The sequence below is a fragment of the Ochotona princeps genome, chromosome 14, assembly GCF_030435755.1.
Source record: "Ochotona princeps isolate mOchPri1 chromosome 14, mOchPri1.hap1, whole genome shotgun sequence".
In the NCBI taxonomy this organism is placed as follows: domain Eukaryota; kingdom Metazoa; phylum Chordata; class Mammalia; order Lagomorpha; family Ochotonidae; genus Ochotona; species Ochotona princeps.
In genome coordinates, this window is record NC_080845.1 from 59,072,168 (window position 1) to 59,091,292 (window position 19,125).

The window sequence follows — 19,125 nt, forward strand, 5'->3', positions numbered from 1 at the left end:
TCAGTGAGATGTCAGCAGAAATGGTTGGCTAGTACTTGATGCATGGCCAAGAAAATGGAGTTTTCTCCTGCCCTTCCCCTTTCTTCCTTCCTGCACTTTGGTTTCTGGATGTGACAGTAAGGCTTCAGCGGGAGAGTGTGGGGGCCAGAGTGGGGGCTGCATTCTGGTCTGGATATGGCTCCAATCTCCCTTAACACAAGTGTGAACTGGAGCTGGGCGCACCGAGCCAGGCTAGACGCCAGCACCATCCTGTGCTCTGGAGAACCTGGGTAGATGTAGGACGGACTAGGCTGGGTCTCTGTCCCTACTGAGCCATGTGTGAGCAGTGTCTGGGTATGGACAAGCCTTGCCTGGGCTGAAACATCCAACATCAATGGATTGAAGGCCAACAATGAGAGCTAGCCGATGGACCCACCAGTACACTCAAGATCTGGCATAGGGAGAAGTTCTGAAGGAGGAGCTTGGGAAACTCCTCTGTCGGAACACAGCGCCTACAGGTGAGCGCAAGAACCATGATATGGAGGAACCCAGACCAGACCAGAGGAAGATAACCATCGGTATACATTTGGCATAGGTGGGGGGCAGACCAGGCTGAACCCATTCACACACCTGCTGGTGAATCCGAGCACCAGAATAAAGTGTGGGTCAGGCCAGGTCCAGTTGTAACACAAACCAGTGCACATTATGGAATGCCAAGATGGGGTGAGCCGTACCAGGTGTGGTTGCAGCGCCCAACCAGCACACTTGAGAACCAGGGAGGGAGGAAGCAAAACCGTCAGGGGGAATGTGGACTCTACTGCTGGACAACCACTCCAACTGGAAAGCGTGAGTTGGGATGGATGCAGACCAGACCAGGCAGGGCTACAACACCTGTGGGCCTCATGTGAGCTAGATCAGGGAAGGGCCAGGTTCGGCTGACTGTTCCGACTGGTGCAAGCAAAAATTAGAGTGGCTGAGGGTTGTTTGGGCTTTGCTGCAGCACCAGCTGGCAGAGGCTGGTACTGGGAGCTTAATCTGTCAAATTCAACTCCAGAACCATCTGGAGAGTGCATAATCCGAGAGTTAGAGTAACCTAGTAGGGAGATAGTGGGCTTCTCCCTCTCGGGTTACCACTCCCACTGGAGAGCATGAAAACCAGGACAGGGGCAGGCATGGCTAGACGGAACAGCACCTGCCAGTATGTGTGTGGGCTGGATAGTAGGACAGGTCTGGTGGGGGTTATGGGGAGTTGTAGCTCCCACTGGTTTGCGTGAGGGCCGAGTATGAAGTGAGCAGGATTGGGCTGGACTACAACACCCATCGGTTCATGTGGAAGACAGAGCTGGAAACAGAACTGACCCAACAATTGAAATGACCAGCATATACATAAGCTAATTGGGGCGACGAACTGTGCCGAACCCTGTACTGGCAAGCACACACAAGAATCAGGTCTGGGATCACCTCAGACAAAGTTTCTTTGGAGATCCTTCCAACTGAAGTGCTGATCTCAGAACCCCAACCTTGAAGAGACTATGTCAGCCAGTAGATTCTGAATAGATTTCATCACAATTGAAGCTGCGAGATTGGCAGCAATTCAGAAGAGAATTTATTTAAGAAGGAAGTTGGTTTAGGTTCATGGTGTTGGAGATCCACAATCCAGAATGGCAGCACCGTTGATTGGCATCGGATGAGGGCAGTAGATGGCAGAGTGTGGGGACAGAGAGGACCTCAGGAAGCAGAGAAGGAAGTTAGGCCAGAACCAGTCTTTTGTAAAAAAAAGTTTGATTTATTTGAAAATCAGAGTTCCAGAGGGCAGGGGGTATAAGAGAAGTCTTTGACCTGTAAGTTCAGTCCACAAATGGGTGTGCTATCTAAGGTTGAGCTAGGCTGAAGTCGGGAGCCTGCAGCTGCTTCTGGGTCACCCCTGTGAGTGCAAGGGACCATGGGCTTGGACTGCCTTCCACCACTTTGCAGGTGCATTAGCCGGGAACTGGATTGGAAGTGGCACAGCTGGGGCCTGAACCGGCATCCATACAAGATGTCAGCACTGCATGTTTAACCATGTGAAAGCTTCAGAACTACCTTTAAAAGGCAAACTCCCATTGACCCATCTACCTCCCCTTGCCCTCCCGTCACCCTAATTAGATTTGACTTTCACCTTCTTTAGTATCTAATTTATTACAGTGGGATTTTGAACATCTACATGGATTGGACAGTCCAATTCCATTTACTCCATATTAGTTGCTCCTTGGCCAGGCATTAAAACAGGAAATGTATCCTAGAAACCATGATTTGAATCTCTTCATTTTCTCATCCTGGCCACAGCACTGAATTTCAGCCAACTGTGATCATCTGAAGAGGTCTCCTCCTTGTGTCAGCCCAGCAGCCCCATGACCTCGATGATACCCACTGTAGCTGCTGCATCTCACTGCAAGACCCCAACTGTTCAGTTCTGCACACACCCTGCGAGCTGCTGGGCCCATGAGCATTGTTAACTCTGTCGTCTCCCACCTTTACCCTAACTTAATCTCCACATCTGGTTAGATGGCACCATCCTTTCTAGTAACCACGTCCTTGCAAATGATCTTAACAACCCCTTATACGGGGAACTGTAAGAATTAAATGGATTTGTTTTTTACCCATGAAGTGCTTGAACAGTTTGTCCAGGGACATGTAGTACCAGCGTGTCAGCTTTTACCTTTGCTTAACTTTTCCCCAGTTGACCTGACTGCTATGCACATAGCTATCAATTTCTGGGGACGGGAGGGGGAGCTGGCAGGGAGAGATCTGTGCTAATCCGTTTTCCGATCGCATGCTGAAATGCGTAATTGAGTTTGTCTAGCAGTCCTATTATATTTCTCAAATGTTTGTTTTTCTACTTTACAAAATGTGTGTTCAGTTCTCTTTCCTTAGTCCAGACATTCATGGACAGAAATAACAGGAGACCCCATTTCAGCTGCATTAAACAGTAAAAAGAAAAAGAAAAAATAGCCTGTAATGTTTCCAAAGCCACAAAGTAAGGCACCATTAGGATGGGTAAGTGTGACAGCTTAGTGATGCCCCTTTGCCATGCCTGTGTGAGTTTACCCATTCATCCTGGTTGCAAGGTGGATGGCTGGCTTTAAGCGTCACATCTTGAAGGAAGCCCTATGTTTTCTAGGGGTCTTTATTTCAGTAGACAAATCATTTTCTGGAAGTCCCATGCAGTCTTGACTCTCCAGTGTGTGTGTGTCACTTTACTGTGGTAAAATGATCCCTTTTACCCTGCCCATCCCTGTTCACCTCTCTCTCCTCCCTCACATGAGCTGCCCTCCTCTTGAGTATGCCACTCTCAGTGCCACCTTCAGGCCTTTACCCTATTTCTTCCTGATTCCTGTGGCTGTCGAGTGCTGTTTGTGTGTTGGCTGTGCTTTCTTTCCTGACCACTGGCCTGAATGAGCCATCTAGGATGCTCTCAGAACTTTGTCCTGCTGGAAGATCCTTCCACAGCTCTCCCCACAGGCTGCTGCTGTCCTGTCTGTGTGCTTGCTTCCTGCTTGTTCTCTTCCCTCCCACCTGTAAGATGGTCTGTCTGCTTCGCTGCTGTGTTCAGCACCTGGGACAGTGCCTGCCACTTAATAGGTTGTGCAGCCAATAAATAATTGATGGTTGTGTTTCAAATAAATAAAACAAACACCCATCCAGCTTGATTTACTTTCTGGAGATAGGAGAAGCTCATTGTGTTGTTGAGTCATTTGTGTTTAATGAAGTACAGGTCACACAGCGGAAGACAGGCATCCGAAACAGCCAACTCATCACTGTCCTTTCATTACCCAGAAGTTCAGCAGGACCCTTTCAGGGCCCTTAGTGCTGGGAAATCACATCTAGTAGTGGAGACCCGGCTTGGGTGCCTGCCCAGCTATGTCACATCCAAAAGGAGGATGTCCCCTGTCCTCACCCCTGCATCAGTCCCCCACCTTGCCCTCAGTTGCAAGATCTTCTGTGGTCCAAGCCACATACAGTAGGAGGGAGCCAAGAGGTATCAAAAGCAAAACTTGTATTTTAATGGGGGAGGAGGAAGACCAAAAGCACGAAGAACATCGAGAACTTTGGGAACCTTGCCTTGAATTTTCCTTCTGAGCTTGTTAGGGCTAAATACAAATAGCATAACCAGCTAACTACCACCTTCATCTTCTGGCTCATGACAGCCTTAACTTTTTCTCAGACCCAAATCTTTGTTGAAGAATGGCAGTCTCCCTACTGTTTCTTAGCAAATACTCCCGACTGCCCAGTGTCTCTCTGTCTCCCACAGAGTAAACCCAGATGATCACCAGCGTCTAGCACCACTGTGCCCTCCAACAGTGCTGGCCTCACTGTGCCCTGTGAGACTTGTGCACCGTGTGCTCTTCCTAGAGATGCATCCCCAGACCCGTGTGGGACTTCTCACTCTTTCCTGGACTCCGTTTCGGAGTCACCTGCTCCAGAAACCCTCTGCCCGGTGCCCACACTGTACCCATTACTCTGCTCTCTTCAGTCCTGCCAGCATGTATCTGTTTCTCTGGGGCTTCCCTTGAGAGTGCACAATTCTAGTGGCAGGGGCTTTGTTCTGTGCACAGCTGCATTAACATCTAGTGCATGCGTGTTGAATGAAGGAGCAAAAGCGGTGTCATCTTTGAAGTCAATTCCAAAAGAATTCCAAAATGGTCCTGCATAACAAGTCCACAGCGTTGGAGGCTTTGATTGCAGATCCTCATTGAATTTTGCAGGTTGTGTTGCTTTATTTAAAAAGAACCATCTCTTACCTCATTTTGTAAGTGTCTAGTGACAGATTCGCATGTGTCTTCAGCTGAATGTTGGAGTCTGTTAGAAATACTAAGCCTTATTCCTGCATCGTGATGCAGTACATGAAGGCACCGTCTGCAACACTTGACCCATTTGAGTTCTGAATCTTTCCAGCTGCTCCTTTTATTTATTTTATTTTTATTTTATTTCTACTTGAAAGGCAGAGTTGTAGAAAGAGGGAGAGACAAATAGAGGAAGAGAAAGAAATCTTCCAACCACTGGCTTTCTTCCCAAATGGCCTCAATATCTGGAGGTGCGCTAGTCTGAAGCCAGGAGCCAGGAGTTTCTTCCAGGGCTCACACATGGGTGCAGGGGCCTAAGCACTTGGACCGGCCTGCTCTGCCGCTTTCCCAGGCACATTAGCAAGGAGTTGAGTTGCAAGTAGAATGTCTGGAACCCAAATCATTGCCCCTGTGGGATGCTAGCACCATAGAGACAGTGGCTCTGCCCTCCAGCCACAGCACTCTGTTCCACTTCTGATCTAGCTCTCTGCTGTTACACCTAGGAAAGGAGTGGAAAATAACCCAGTTATTTGGGCCCTTGCTACTCACATGGGAGACCTGGATGGAGAGGCAGATTTCTGCCAGGTTTCTGTTTTACTTTTAAAAGGCAGAAATACAGAGCCTGAGATGCCACCTGAAACTCGTGTTGGCAGAGCCAAGATTAAAGCCTTAACTTTTATGGCTCACGTGTTAGACAGGACCAAATGTAGCCTTCTTTCTTTTTTTTTTTTTTTTTCTTTTTTTTTTAAGATTTATTCATTTTATTGCAGCCAGATATACACAGAGGAGGAGAGACAGAGAGGAAGATCTTCCATCCGATGATTCACTCCCCAAGTGAGCCGCAACGGGCCGATCCGCGCCGATCCGAAGCCGGGAACCTGGAACCTCCCCCGGGTCTCCCACGCGGGTGCAGGGTCCCAATGCATTGGGCCGTCCTCGACTGCTTTCCCAGGCCACCAGCAGGGAGCTGGATGGGAAGTGGAGCTGCTGGGACTAGAACCGGCGCCCATATGGGATCCCGGGGCTTTCAAGGCGAGGACTTTAGCCGCTAGGCCACGCCGCCGGGCCCAAATGTAGCCTTTCTTTCTAACACAGGGTACAGATGCAGGACTCAGTTTCTGCTTGTTCTGGACAGGAGCCTCCTGCAGGTCACAGGACACCATAGGATTCTGTGCTCTGAAGGGCAATGGGGCAACTCACAAACTGTTGCTTTTATGGATAAAAAATGTGCTAAAAATTCACTACTCGTGAAAAAGATTTGAGGTATTTGTTTTGTTATTTTTTAATTGGCAAAAATTAATTGCCTATATTTGTAGGGTAAAATGTGATGCTCTGGTCTGTGTAAATATTGGTGAAAGATTCAGCCAAGAAAATTAACGTATTCATCACATCACTAGTTTTTTTTTTACCTTGAGAAAGCATTGTGAATCTCATGTTTCCTAGTTTTTACAGTGCACGATGCATTGTTGCTGACTGGTGGCTGTCTAGCACAAGCCTTGTGAGCCATCCTAGAAGTTACCAGCTCCTGGTTCACAGCTCACAGTCCTCCTGGGACTAAGTGATACTGCGGAGAGCTTTGCGGGAGTGTGGGGGCAGTGTGATCCCCAGGCGCGTAGCTGTTGGGCTTGGGGAACTAACTGCACAATCCCTTTTGGTCATTGTGGGGATGCTTGGGTGTGATTTTGGGTAGGTTCTTCCAGAGCTTTTTTCTGAATGACAGATCTAGTGGCAGACCAGATGCTTCCTATTCCACTGGAAATATTCATAGTTTTAATTCCACTACTCGGTTCCATCACTCACCAGTGTTGTACCTAGCCATCCTGAACTCAAGAATACCTAAGGAACCAGCACAATGGCCTAGTGGCTAAATCCTCGGCTCGCGCACACCGGGATTCCATATGAGTGCTAGTTCATGACTTGGCTGCTCCACTTCTCATCCAACTCACTGCTTTCCCTGGGAAGGCAATAAAGAACGGCCTAAAGCCTTGGGACCCTGCACCCACGTGGGAGACCCAGAAGAAGTTCCTGGCTCCTAGCTTTGGATCAGCTCACCTTCAGCCATTGTGTCTACTTGGGGAGTGACCCAGCGGATGGAAGATCTTTCTGTTTGTAAAATCTGCCTTTCAATAAAAATAAATAGATCTTTTTACCAAAAAATTCAGCATTATTAAAAATAAGAGAATACCTAGGAGAACAAAGCCTGTCACATGATCTGTTAAAATATAAAATCTAGCTAACTGAAATATGACACACTGTCTTCATTTTTACTTCACTGTAATACTGGAGTATATTTTCAGAATTAATAAAAGATAAATTAAAGCACATTTTTCTCTAGAGTCTTCTTTGCATTTGGAATGTGTAATCTGATGCTTTTTTGTCCACACTGAGGCTCCAGAGGCATGGCTTGTCATTCAGATAGGGAAGCAACACTACATTGAGTGTGTGTGTGTGTAACTATAGCGATGATGAGTGAGTTCCTCTCTGCTGCTTCTCTCCCCAAGTGCCTGCCACTTTTGAAGTTGGGATGGACTGGAGCTCCAGGATTGGGGTCCAGGAACTCAGTCTTCTTATGTGAATGAAAAGGACCCCGTTACTTGAACCAACATCACTACTGCCTGCCAGGGTCTGAATTAGCAAAAGGCTAGAGTGAAGAACCAAAGCTGGGTTGCCCGGGGACTTTGGTGTGGGCTGCAAGTGTCTTAACCAGCATCTTAACTGCTGCCCCAAAGGCATGCCTCTTCATTTCACCCTAACTTCCATAATTAGCAGAAGTATTGAGTTTCATTTACTTCTTAAACAGAAAACAACTGTTTGTACTTGCTTTTAAAGTGCAGGAAAACATTGGAATTAGATAAATTCTGTTTAGAGTAACTACCTCTGTGATATTTGTTAGCGTTCTGGTTTCCCTATGAGTGATGTTTAGTTTTTTTGTGTGTCATGTTGTACTATAGCTTAAATTTGTCACATTGTACTGTTACTTCAAATGCCTTTGCTCATTTGGTCATTATAAAGATAAACTCGAGATCATGTCACTTTGTAAGATTTGAAATAATGAATTTTGTATTCCTGAGGATGATAGGGGACAGTACCCTCAGGTCCATAAATGTAAATTGAAAGTGCAGCCCCATCAATCCTAAGTCTTCAATTTCTGCATACTGAGATTTACGTATTCATATCCACAACAGCTTCATACATGATAGCCGAAGGGTGGGAAGCAGCCCAAATGTCCAGATAATTAGGTAAACAAAATGAGGCATGAGTGTATGGGGGAGGTGAATAGAATATTTCTCCTTGAAAAGGAATGCCATGTTGTTAGTAAACCTTGAGGACATGGTCCCAAGTAAATCCACCCAGTTACATACAGACAAATACTGTGTGACTTCACTTGCACAAAGTGTCTGGAGTTGATGATGTGTGATGTCACTGAAAGGTCAGGTCTGGGATGGAGTGTTAAAGATTTTCCTCTGTGTTGTACAGTGTGCCATTTCCAATAGAAAGCTTTCTGCAGTGCCCTGCCTGTAACTTCCACACCAAGGCCTCCTGGAGACTTCTGTAGGAATCCTCTTTAGGAACCAGTGAGCTGCAAGCCATTCATTTAAGGGAGTAAATTTTTTTTTGGTCATGTTGGTTTTCACCTATAGAATGTGACTTTGTTAGATATTTTTGCAAAGTCATCATTCCTGGAGATTGATATTATGAACGGAATGATGGGATTAATGGAAGTGTATTTTATAATCTTGCACGATGTTGAGCTTTAGTTCAATATAAAGTACAACACTTGTTAGTAGTCAAAGTCAGGGCCAGTGCCATGACATAATGTTACTTCTCACCTGTGGAGCCAGCATGTCATATGGGCGCCACTTCTGATCCACCTCCCTGCTTATGGCCTGGGAAAACAGTCTTTGGGAGTTCCAGAAGCTCCTGGCTCCCAGGTTCGCACCATCCGGCTCTAGCCATAGTGATCATGGAGCGTGAGCCAGAGACTGACTCTCTATATCTCTCTAACTTTCACTTTTAGGTAAAATAAGTAAAATCTTGCCCCCAAAAAAGGGTGAAAGTCCCCTTTGTCGGTTTGACCAATCTGCCTTAAGCCTTTCGCAGAAGCCAGAGAATCTTTTGCTAAAATCAGTTTCCTCCAAGTTCTCACGAGCTCTCTGAGGAAATGTTACCTGGATCATATATGAGATCTTCAGAAAGCTCATGGAGAATGTGTGTTATGAAAAAAAAAAAACTGCATGTGGACTTCAAAATATCTTTGCACCAAAGCAAATATGTCTTTTTACTTTTGATTTAACCGAAAGGCTGAGAAGCAAGAAATGTGTCTTTTTAATTCCATTATCCATGCATTTTGTGAATTAACCACAATGTTACTATGTCTGTATCCTCATCAGCCAGCTATCAGAAATCAGAAATCACTGATGTTGGCTGCACAACTTGTCCCCTTAACTCTAAGACTTCTTAGGACAGTTTAAAATCTCTCAACGGTTCATTCCTTTCTGCCATGTCAAGTAAACACTGAAACTCCCAATCTGTAATTGGGCAGTTTAAATCTACTAATAACTGTATTGTCCAGAGGTGTCATTCATTGCTCTGTATTTCAGAACAGCCTGTTGGAAATGTAAGTCCTTTCCCAACTAACTGAAATTTTGTTTTTCTTTTTAAGCGTCCGTATTTTATAAATACTAGTTCTTAATATGGTGTTAGTGGTAACAGCCCTCCTCAGGCACCTGGCAGTATGTACTGCATTTACAGAAGAGAAATGTGCCTTGAAACTCACGGTCCACTGTACTTTTCATAGTGATGTGAATAGAAAATGCTTTCACTTTCCTTTTAAAGGAAAGCAAAACTTAGGTTATTAGTCTGAAGTGTAGGATGGTAAAGTAAGGTGGAAACTGGCAAAGGCAGTGCTCACTGCAGTTACGAGGCATGGCTGGTGCTGACTGCCAGGAGGAGTTTCATTTCCGGGTGACATCATGCAGCCACCTTTTTATTTTTTTTCATGCTTCGATATAGGTTTGGTTTGTTTTGTTTTGTTTTGTTTTCTATTTTGGTTTTCTTTTCTTTCGTCTTGGTTGCCTTTACTTTTTTTTTTTTGCTTGTTTGTTTTATTATTTTTAAATTTTATTTTTGACAATCTTTACATAGTTAATTAGGGTAAAAGGTTTAAGGGCTACAGGAAAGTGGGTAAGACTATTGTTTCCGCTTTGTTTCTTTCATAGATCTGAGGTAAAGGGGGATATTAAGGGAGAAGCCCCACCCAGTCTCCCACCCACCCCAGGTCCCTGATGTGGGGCATGCTCTGAGGGTCTTGCTCAAGTGGTTTTGATAGTTCAACAGTTATGAATTGCCACTCCAAGCATGATGAGGTCATTGAAGAATCCGCTGACTGACATAGTTCATTTTAGAGTCTCCATTTGCCCAGTTTTTCACTGCCAATCTATGGCTGAGGTGGTTGGTTGACTTGTTCTGTCCTCTTTCTTTTCATGGTTAGGGTTCTGAGTCTGTCTGAGGTATTCCCAGACCAGATTCTTGTATGTACTAGCAAGCACAGGGCCTGGTACAGTCCATCGCCCCATTCAGCTGCTGGTTGTGATTGCTGGGTCGATTCTGTTTCCAGCCCTATCTTCCACTGGAACCAATGGGTGTTGCAGTCCAGCCTGGTTCTGCCCAGCACACTTGGCCCTCACATAAACCAGTGGGAGCTGCAGCCTAGTCATAGCAACCCACAATAACCCCCACCAGGCCCTCCCCCTACCCTGGTTTGCCAATATGTGCAGCAGACTAGTACAATCTGTCCCACATCCCATTCAGCTCTTATACATGTCAGTGGGCATTGAAGCCTAGTTTCATCTAACCAGATCCACTCTCCAGCCCACACAGATGTTGTTGGGTGCCTTTCTGTCTAGCCATCCCAGCCCCTGACCTGATTTTCATGCCCTCCCATGGGAGTGGTAACCCAAGAGGGAGGAGCCCACTAGTTCTCTTCTAGGCCACTCCCACTCCCAGATTATGCACTCTCCAGGTGGTTCTACAGTTTAATTTGACAGAAATAGCCCCCAGTGCCAGCTCCTACCAGCTGATGCTGTGGCTAAGCCCAACCAACACTCACCCACTCTAATTTTGTTTGCATCAGTAGGAACAATCAACCCAGCCTGGTCCTTCCCTGATCTAGTCCATATGAGGCTCACAGGTGTTGTAGCCCTGCTTAGTCTGGTCTGCCCCCATCCCAACTCCTGCTCTCCAGTGGGAGTAGCTGTCCGGCAGGGGAGAACTCCCATATTTTCCCTCCCAGCTCTGCCACCTCCCTTCCTGGTTCTCATATGTGCTGGTTGGGCACTGCGGTCACATGTGGTACAGGTCACCTCACCTTGGCATTCCGTAGTGTGTACTGGTTTTTGTCACGACCGAACCTGGCTCAACCCACACTCTGTTCTGGTGCTCGGATTTGCCAGTGTATGATGTGAACTGATTCAGCCTGGTCTGCCCCCGACCCGTGCCAAATGTATGCCAGTGGGAAACTTTCCATGTCCTATTCTGGGCTGTTTCATATCATGCCTCCTGCGCTTACCCGCAGGGTCTGTGTCCTGCCAGAGGAGTTGCCCAGGCTCCTCCATCAGAACCTCTCCCAATGCCAGATTTCGCACATACCAGGGTGTCCATGAGCCAGCCCTACTCAGTTCACCTCCTGTCCTAGTAGGAACAGTGGCTTTTCCTGACTGGCCTTCAACCCAATCTAGTTCTTACTGTTGGATGTTTCAGCCCGGCCACAGCTCATCCATACCCACATATAGCTCACACATGGCTCAGTAGGGGCTGAGACCTAGCCTAGTCCATCTCATATTTACCCTGGTCCTTCAGAGCACAAGATGGTGTTGGAGTCTAGCCCAGCTTGGTGCATCCAGTCCCAGTCCACACTTGTGCTAAGTGAAACTACAACCGTATCCTGATCAGAACGCAGCCCCCATTTCAGCCCACATTCTCCTTGGTAGGAACCTCAACCCAGCTAGGGTGTCCTCTTAGCTCCCCAACCAGGCTTGTTCCCAACCATAGATTGCGTGCATGCCAGTGGTTGCTCTGACTCAGCTTGGCTCAGCCCCTCACCTGTCCTGGCCCCTACCTTAGATGCTGTGGCTTAGCGTCCCTGGCTCATGCAGACCAGTAGGTGTTATAACCTAACTCGGCATGACCTATGCTCCATCCTGATTTCTAATTTTGCTTTTAGGCTAAGGATTGCTCAGTCCTGCCCGGTCTACTCTGTTCTATTACCAACTCACACATTAGCCAGCCATTGGAGCTACTTTGCCCAGCTTGTCCGACCCCCAGATCTGGACCATGTGTTCACCAGTGGTAGCTATGACCCTCCAGGGGAGTTTCCCAAGTTCCTCCACTTGACCCACTCCCAGACCCAGTTCTCATACATGCTATTGGGTTTTAGGCCAGTGCCCGGCATAGTCTGGCCTTCCATTTGGCCTTGTATGAGTTGGTGAATGTTGCAGCCCAGCCCACTCCATACCCTATTCAGGATGCACATTTGGGTGCTGCTGCCTTGACCAGTCCAGACTGTTGTGGATTTCTTAACCCGTGAGTGATGGCAGGGTCCTTGGTCACACCTAGCTTAGACCATCATCACCTCAACTCTTGAGCGAACCACACATCCCCCACAGAATCTACCCCTGGAAATGGTTCTCTCATGTGCTACTTAATGTCATGGCCCTGCCTAATGTGACCTGTCTCCTAATGCATCATCATGTCAGGTAATAGGATATGGCCCTCTAGACAAGCCCCAAGCCTTAGCTTTTGCATCGACTGGTGTTCGGTGGTTAGCATTGTTCAGTGATTACAAGTACAACACTGGATTTAAAGGAGTTTAGTATATCAGTCTTGTCCATAAAGATCATCTGGTCCCTCTCCTCCAACCTACCAGGTCTCATTACCCTCGCTTACCTTCAAAGGAAAAGTTACTCTGTTGTGGGGAGTCTTTAGGATTGACTGACATCCCCGACATACAGTGGACTTAACATGGAGCTACCTAAACAGCAATTCAAAGCCCCAAAACCCCCAGAGCTAGATGCCGAGAGGCCAGCAGGCGGAGTCAGGCACCAAATGGCGCACTGGCCGCCCAAGGAGAGGCCACCACGTGTATGCAGTGGCTGGAATCGGGGCTCTGAGCATGGAGACGATCCCGGCCTGGTACCCACCAGCAGCCAACCCACCTTTTTAAGTTAATCCAGAGGTAGAGGGGGGCATGTGTGGGTGCTGGGCTCTGGGAATTGCCTTGTTTTCTTCTGAATCTGGGCGATTTACTGCTCCTCTGGTTTCAGGTCATGGATACCCAGGGCAGGCCATCATCTGTTTTAGGATTATTTCTTTTTACACAAATCCTGTGTTGCAATTATTTTGTATTTTTCTTTCATCTAATTATTTGGTGAGATCCTGTTGTCATCACAAGAAAATACGGTAGTGAATAGATGCTTCGATCAAAGAGCTAGCTAGACTTCGGCAACAAACAGGCATCTTTTGCTACAGGAACACTATGACCAAAGTTTACCCTAATTCATGCGACTGTGCCACTGTGTTCTGATTGGCATCACTCGGCTCCCAGAGTCCCCACAGGAGTAGGTGCCCACGTCAGAATCCACTGTCTGCTCTGTCCCCATTGAGTGTCGTTCTTCCCCACAGGCCCTGGGATGAGAGTGTATTTTTGTGAGAACAGCTTCAGTGAGTAGAAGCTGGGCGGGTCCATCAGGACACTGAGGACAATATTTTTGTTAAAATAAAAGCCCTTTATAATTCATTCACCCTTGGGAATTCTCTAGAAGCATATGAATTAGAGTTTTCAGAATCTGTAAAGTTTGTCTGAGCTGAGGCATAGGCTGAGTGCAGTGCGACTGGGTCTCTGGTCCCTTGGGGTGGCACTGCGCTGTCACAGTGCTGTTGGCCTCACGGTGCCGACCTGGGAGGGACCACAGGTGAAATTCTGTAGCACACCAGCTACATTACCAGCAGGTTCGGTGCAGCAATCAACTTTGTGCAGCTCTTGAGGAATTTTTGATGTTATTTTGTTAATGAATTAAAAAGCTCTGTTTTGAGATAATTTTCTGGCTGGCAATTTTGTCGGGTAAACTTTGGTCCCTGATTTATTTTTCTCCGTGAAGAGATGTAACACTGAATTACTAAAGCTCAAAGGTAGGAGATCATGGCCTTCCTCTCCTCTCTACCCCAGGTGGCACCCAGAGATTACCCCGCGCCATCGGAATGTCCTTGGCCAAAGAGCTCATCTTCTCCGCACGTGTGCTGGATGGCCAAGAAGCCAAGGAAGTGGGCTTGATCAGCCATGTCCTGGAGCAGAACCAGGAAGGTGACGCTGCCTACAGGAAGGCCCTGGACCTGGCACGTGAGTTTCTACCTCAGGTGCGTGTGATTCATCTCTCATCACTTCATAACAGAGGGAGTAAAATGCCATCACCTCATACACCTGAGCCTGGTGACTGTAAAACTAGGGATCCTGTGTTGTGTTAGTATTTAGATTTTTTTTTTTCAAAATTAAAATTAGGATTCTGATCTCCCGTTGGTAATGAAAATGGAAATGAGGAACATACTGATTTTTGAAACTTGCTTGGTTCTCAGGTAGTTGGTCCCTGCATGTGCCATGCACACGGGGCGCATGTAGAGAGGTACACCTGTATTCATTAAGTGCTGCAGCCTGGAAAAATTGTGGCCTCCAGGAAAAAAAACTGGCAAGCATGGGACTTGGGAAGGAAATGTAGATAGGGCAAATTGGTCAAAGAATCACCTAAGGGAAAATGACTTTTTTCATGCATTAATCTGTCTCTCCATTCACTGGTTAGAATCTTTTTTTGCATGTGGTATTTAGGGCTTGCCCTGTGTTTTTATTCAGGACCAGTCACTTCAAAATGCAACATTGATATCACATTTCCCCATCCTTAAACAATATGTTAGAAATTTAAAGTAAGATCAAATAACCAAATTCTACCTGGGCCATTGTGGCTTTTCTCTAGGGTGGTTAGCAAGTTTGGTGTCCATATCACACACTAGTGCTTCCTTCTTGCACAGGGGTGTAGCTCTTCCCCCCATGACCAAGCACAATTCCAAATGACTTACTCGAACTTTATCTGTGCTATGGGAGCCTTGCCTAGGGGATGCATCTTTCTTAATCCACATTTGTGGTGGCTGGGTCTCGGTGCTAATGGAACAAAGCTGCAGAGTCGGTGTGTGAAGTGGCTGACACTGGATCTCCAGATCCTCATCTCCAGCTCGAGTCCCGTCGTATCCCCTGCCTAGCGTGGGCTGGAGACAGTCTCTGCTCTGCTTTCCCCTACTCCTAGGGAGCAGCAATGAAGAATGATAAACCTACAACTAACCTGCTGACCTTAGAGGATCTAGAGCTTGCTGTGCGATGCAATACTGTGGAATCTGATATGGTTATTACAATTACTGGTTAATTAACAATTTGAAAGGTTCAGTAAAGAAATGTTCCATCCAATGCCCCACAACCATTGTTGCTGGTACTGTGAGCCCAGCAATAGGAATTTCTGGGTTTTACTGAGATGTAAATCATTGTTTGTATAAATAGTAATTAAAAATTTGCTTATAATTTGCATTTTAGGGACCTGTTGCAATGAGAGTGGCAAAATTAGCAATTAATCAAGGAATGGAGGTAAGTTCCTTAATATTTAAAGCTGTTGTTGGAGTGGATGATGGAAATTTAATTTGAATGAACCACATTGAGTTGCGTACTTGACTTTTCATTGCTCTAAAATGGAACTATTTGAATGTTAATATTACCGAAAGCTATTGAAATTCCTTCTAATTGTATCATTGATTTTATTCTGCTGGTGATTATTGCTAATTCACTGTCACAGCCACAGTTAAATAATTCCACCAATGTCCTGCTGCTTATGACATGCTTGTTAGGTTTTTTAAGATTCATAATATTTATTTGAAAGACACCAAAAGAGAAACAGAGCCCTGCCATCCTCTGGTTCACTCCCCAAATGCCTGCAGTAGCCTGGTCGGCTTCAGGAATAAGGCCTCATCCTGGAACTCAATCTGAGACTCCCAGAGTGAGAGTACTTGAACCATCACCTGCCTCCCCGGATGTGCATTGGCAGGAAGCCCAAAACAGGAGCCGAGCAAATACTCAAAGCCAGGCATTTCTGTGTGGGTTGTAGGTATCCCAAGGACCATGTTAACTGTTGTATCAAGTACCTACCCCCCAAAATGCTTACATTTTTATATAGCATTGATCTAACAGATTTATTGGCTAGTAGTTTATAGGAAATACTTTCAAAGTGTGTTCTTAACATCATTATCATGTTACAGAGAACTTTCAAGGAGGACTTACTAGTTCAAAGCTAAGTCTAGCTCTTCTGCAGTTAACTTCTCTATGAGCCTTCTGCTAAGAGACAGATACACAAGGTGAACCTGTAGGGTGCCTAGGGATTACCCTAGGACGTGACTCCAAAGTCTATGGGAGGAAAAGCAGTGGAGGCATCCTGGGTACCCATTTCCTTTGAATTTTTAGCTGCAGTCATTAAATTTTGGTTGAATTAAGGGAAGTTTGGAGAAAGACACTTTTTTGCAGATGTGGGAGTTACTATGTCTTTCTGTGCTGAAGAGAAATTGAAGAGATTGAGTTTGTTAGCAGTAAATGCAGTTTTATGTTTGCAAAGTATTTGGTTGGTCCATGTAAATACTTAGAAAATAGTAACAATAGTAAGTTAGCTGCTTTTAAAAAATAATTTTATTTTATTTTTGATGTTGTTTATATATAGTTGACAAGGATGCATGCCCACGAAGACCACTGATTTAGGGTGGGGAGGGTCGAGGCATTGTGGGGAGGTGGGTGGGAAAAATGCTTCTGATCTTCCTTTTCTTCCCATATCTCCTGTATCTGAGGAGGGGAAAGAAGAGAGGTGGGCGTACTGTCAGCTGACAACTATGTCAGCGCTCAGGGGTGGGCAATGTCCACTTGATGTCATTGTAGAAACCCCAACATGGAGAACAATGTTGAGTGGTTTTGATAGTTCTGAGACCCTGTTGATTTTTTTTTTTTTTATTATTTATTATTTAACTTCAGTAATTACATTGTATTATGTGACACAGTTACATAGATACTTGGGTTCTCCCCACCCCTCCCCAAACCCTCCCACCATGGTGGATTCCTCCACCTTATTGCATAACCACAGCTCAAGTTCAGTTGAGATTCCCCCATTGCAAGCATATACCAAACATAGAGTCCAGTATCTTATTGTCCCGTCAAGTTCAACGGCTTCTTAGGTATACCCTCTCTGGTCTGAAGACAGAGCTAGCAGAGTATCATCCCAGTCAATTGAAAGCTCCAACATACCATCAGCAAAAATTTACATCATTATGGAACTAATTGACATAGTAATGAGTAACCAATATGTTAAAAGTAAATGCGGGTTCCCAGCCACCTTCTGTGACCACCTCACCTATACTTCAATTTTAGTTTATACACAACATATAACATTCAAAACATAACATGTTATACATAACATCATATCATCTTAAATTAAGGCAAACATGTGGTATTTAACCTTTTGGGATTGGCTCATTTCCCTTAGCATTATGGTTTCCAGTTTGGCCCATTTGGCCACAAAGAACTGCATTTTGTTTTTTTTAATAGCTGAGTAGTATTCCATGGAGTAGATGAACCATAGCTTTCTTATCCAATCCTCTTTTGATGGGCATTTTGGTTGTTTCCATGTTTTTGCAATTACTGATTGTGCTGCTATGAACATAGGAGTACATGTTGGTTTCTCATAGAACAAGTGTTCTGGATATATTCCTAGGAGTGCTATTGCTGGATCATACGGTATGTTGAATTTGAGTTGTTTTGTTGTTCCAAGGTTGAGAAAGTCCTTCCAAGGTCCATTGGCTGACAGAGTCCACCCCAGTGCATCCACTTATCTAGACACTTGCTGGCAAAACTCAGCCAAGAGACTTTTTCAACCCTTCTGTTCTCCATCGTCTGACATGGCACAAAACTTCCTTTGCAACCCTAAGTGAGCTGACCATCTGGTCCCCATGTAAATCTGAGTATGCTGTCCACTGCACAGGCACCAGCAATCAAAGAGGCCCAGTTCTGAAACATGCTTGTGGTCCAAGGTCAGACCACAAATCCTATGATCTTCCCCATGGCCAGAGTTTTGTGTCCAGTGGTCCAGATGGAGAATTCCCCAAGGAAACTCACCTGGGGTGATTCCAGATCTGACTCTTGCATGTGCTAGCCAGTACAGGATCCAGTTCAGTCCGTCTCCTACACATCAGCCTGTGTATGTGCTGGTGATTATAGAATCTGGTCCGTTCTGTCTCCAGCCCCATGTTGTATGCAAAGCAGCGGATGCTATGGCCCACCCTAACCCATCCTGCTACGTATACCAGTGGGAACTGCAGCCTAGCTGGGATGACCCCAAGTTCACCCCATCAGTCCCACACCTAGCCCCAGTTCTTGTGCCCCAGTATATACAGCAGACTAGTCCGGTCCATGCTGCATCCCAATCAGGCTCTCATATACATCTGTGGGTATTGTAACTGATCTCAGCCCATCCCTACACACAACCCAGTCCACATGTGTTCCAATGGGTAACACTGCTTTGTCTAGCCTGGTACACCCCCAGCCCTAATCATGTACTCCAGTGGGGTGTGCAGCCCAGCACAGGAGTGCCCACAGTTTTTCTACCGGTCCCACTTCCAGTCCCATATCTTGCACTTTCCAGGGGTAGCTATGGGCCACCCTGACACAATTTGCACCCTGTCCTGGCACTGCCAGTGGCTGCTGCAGTAAAGCCTGGCATGGCTTAGCCAAGCCCTCTCCTAAACCCAGTTCGCTTACAAGTTGATGATTGTTACAACCCTGCCTAGCTAGGACTGCACTCAGTTCTATGCCTCTTGCTCACCAATGGGAGCAATGACCCAGCAGGGGAGCCACTGCAGTCCCACCAACAGGTTCACTCCTGGCTAGGCATTTTACATGTGTCTGTGAGTGCTGTGGCCAAGTCTGACGTGGCCCATCTCACCCCAGCATTTGCAAGTGAGTGCTGCAGCCTGCCCCTAGTCCCAACCCTAATGTGAACTGATAGGTGTTGTGTCCCAGCTTGGCATGGCCTGCACCCTGTATTGACTCTTGCATCTGCCAGCAGTTGTAGATTGGCCAAGCCCTACCTGCCCCCAGACCTGACCCACATGTATGCTGACGGGTACTGCAGCCGAGCCTGGCCTGGCCTGCCCCCAGCCTCGGTTCTTGCACTCACCAGCCAGAGCTGCATCTTAGCAGTTA

At 46.3% G+C, this 19,125-nt stretch overlaps 1 protein-coding gene across 2 annotated transcripts in view; it reads left to right on the top strand.

Moving 5' to 3' along the window:
- AUH (AU RNA binding methylglutaconyl-CoA hydratase) overlaps nt 1-19,125 on the top strand; it is a 162,457-nt gene that overhangs the window by 138,453 nt on the left and 4,879 nt on the right. For both annotated transcript variants that reach the window (XM_004581135.3, XM_058672893.1), the window contains 2 exons: nt 14,026-14,213; nt 15,430-15,480. In XM_004581135.3, coding sequence (XP_004581192.2) covers nt 14,026-14,213; nt 15,430-15,480 — 239 coding nt within the window. The remainder of the gene's footprint in view (nt 1-14,025; nt 14,214-15,429; nt 15,481-19,125) is intronic.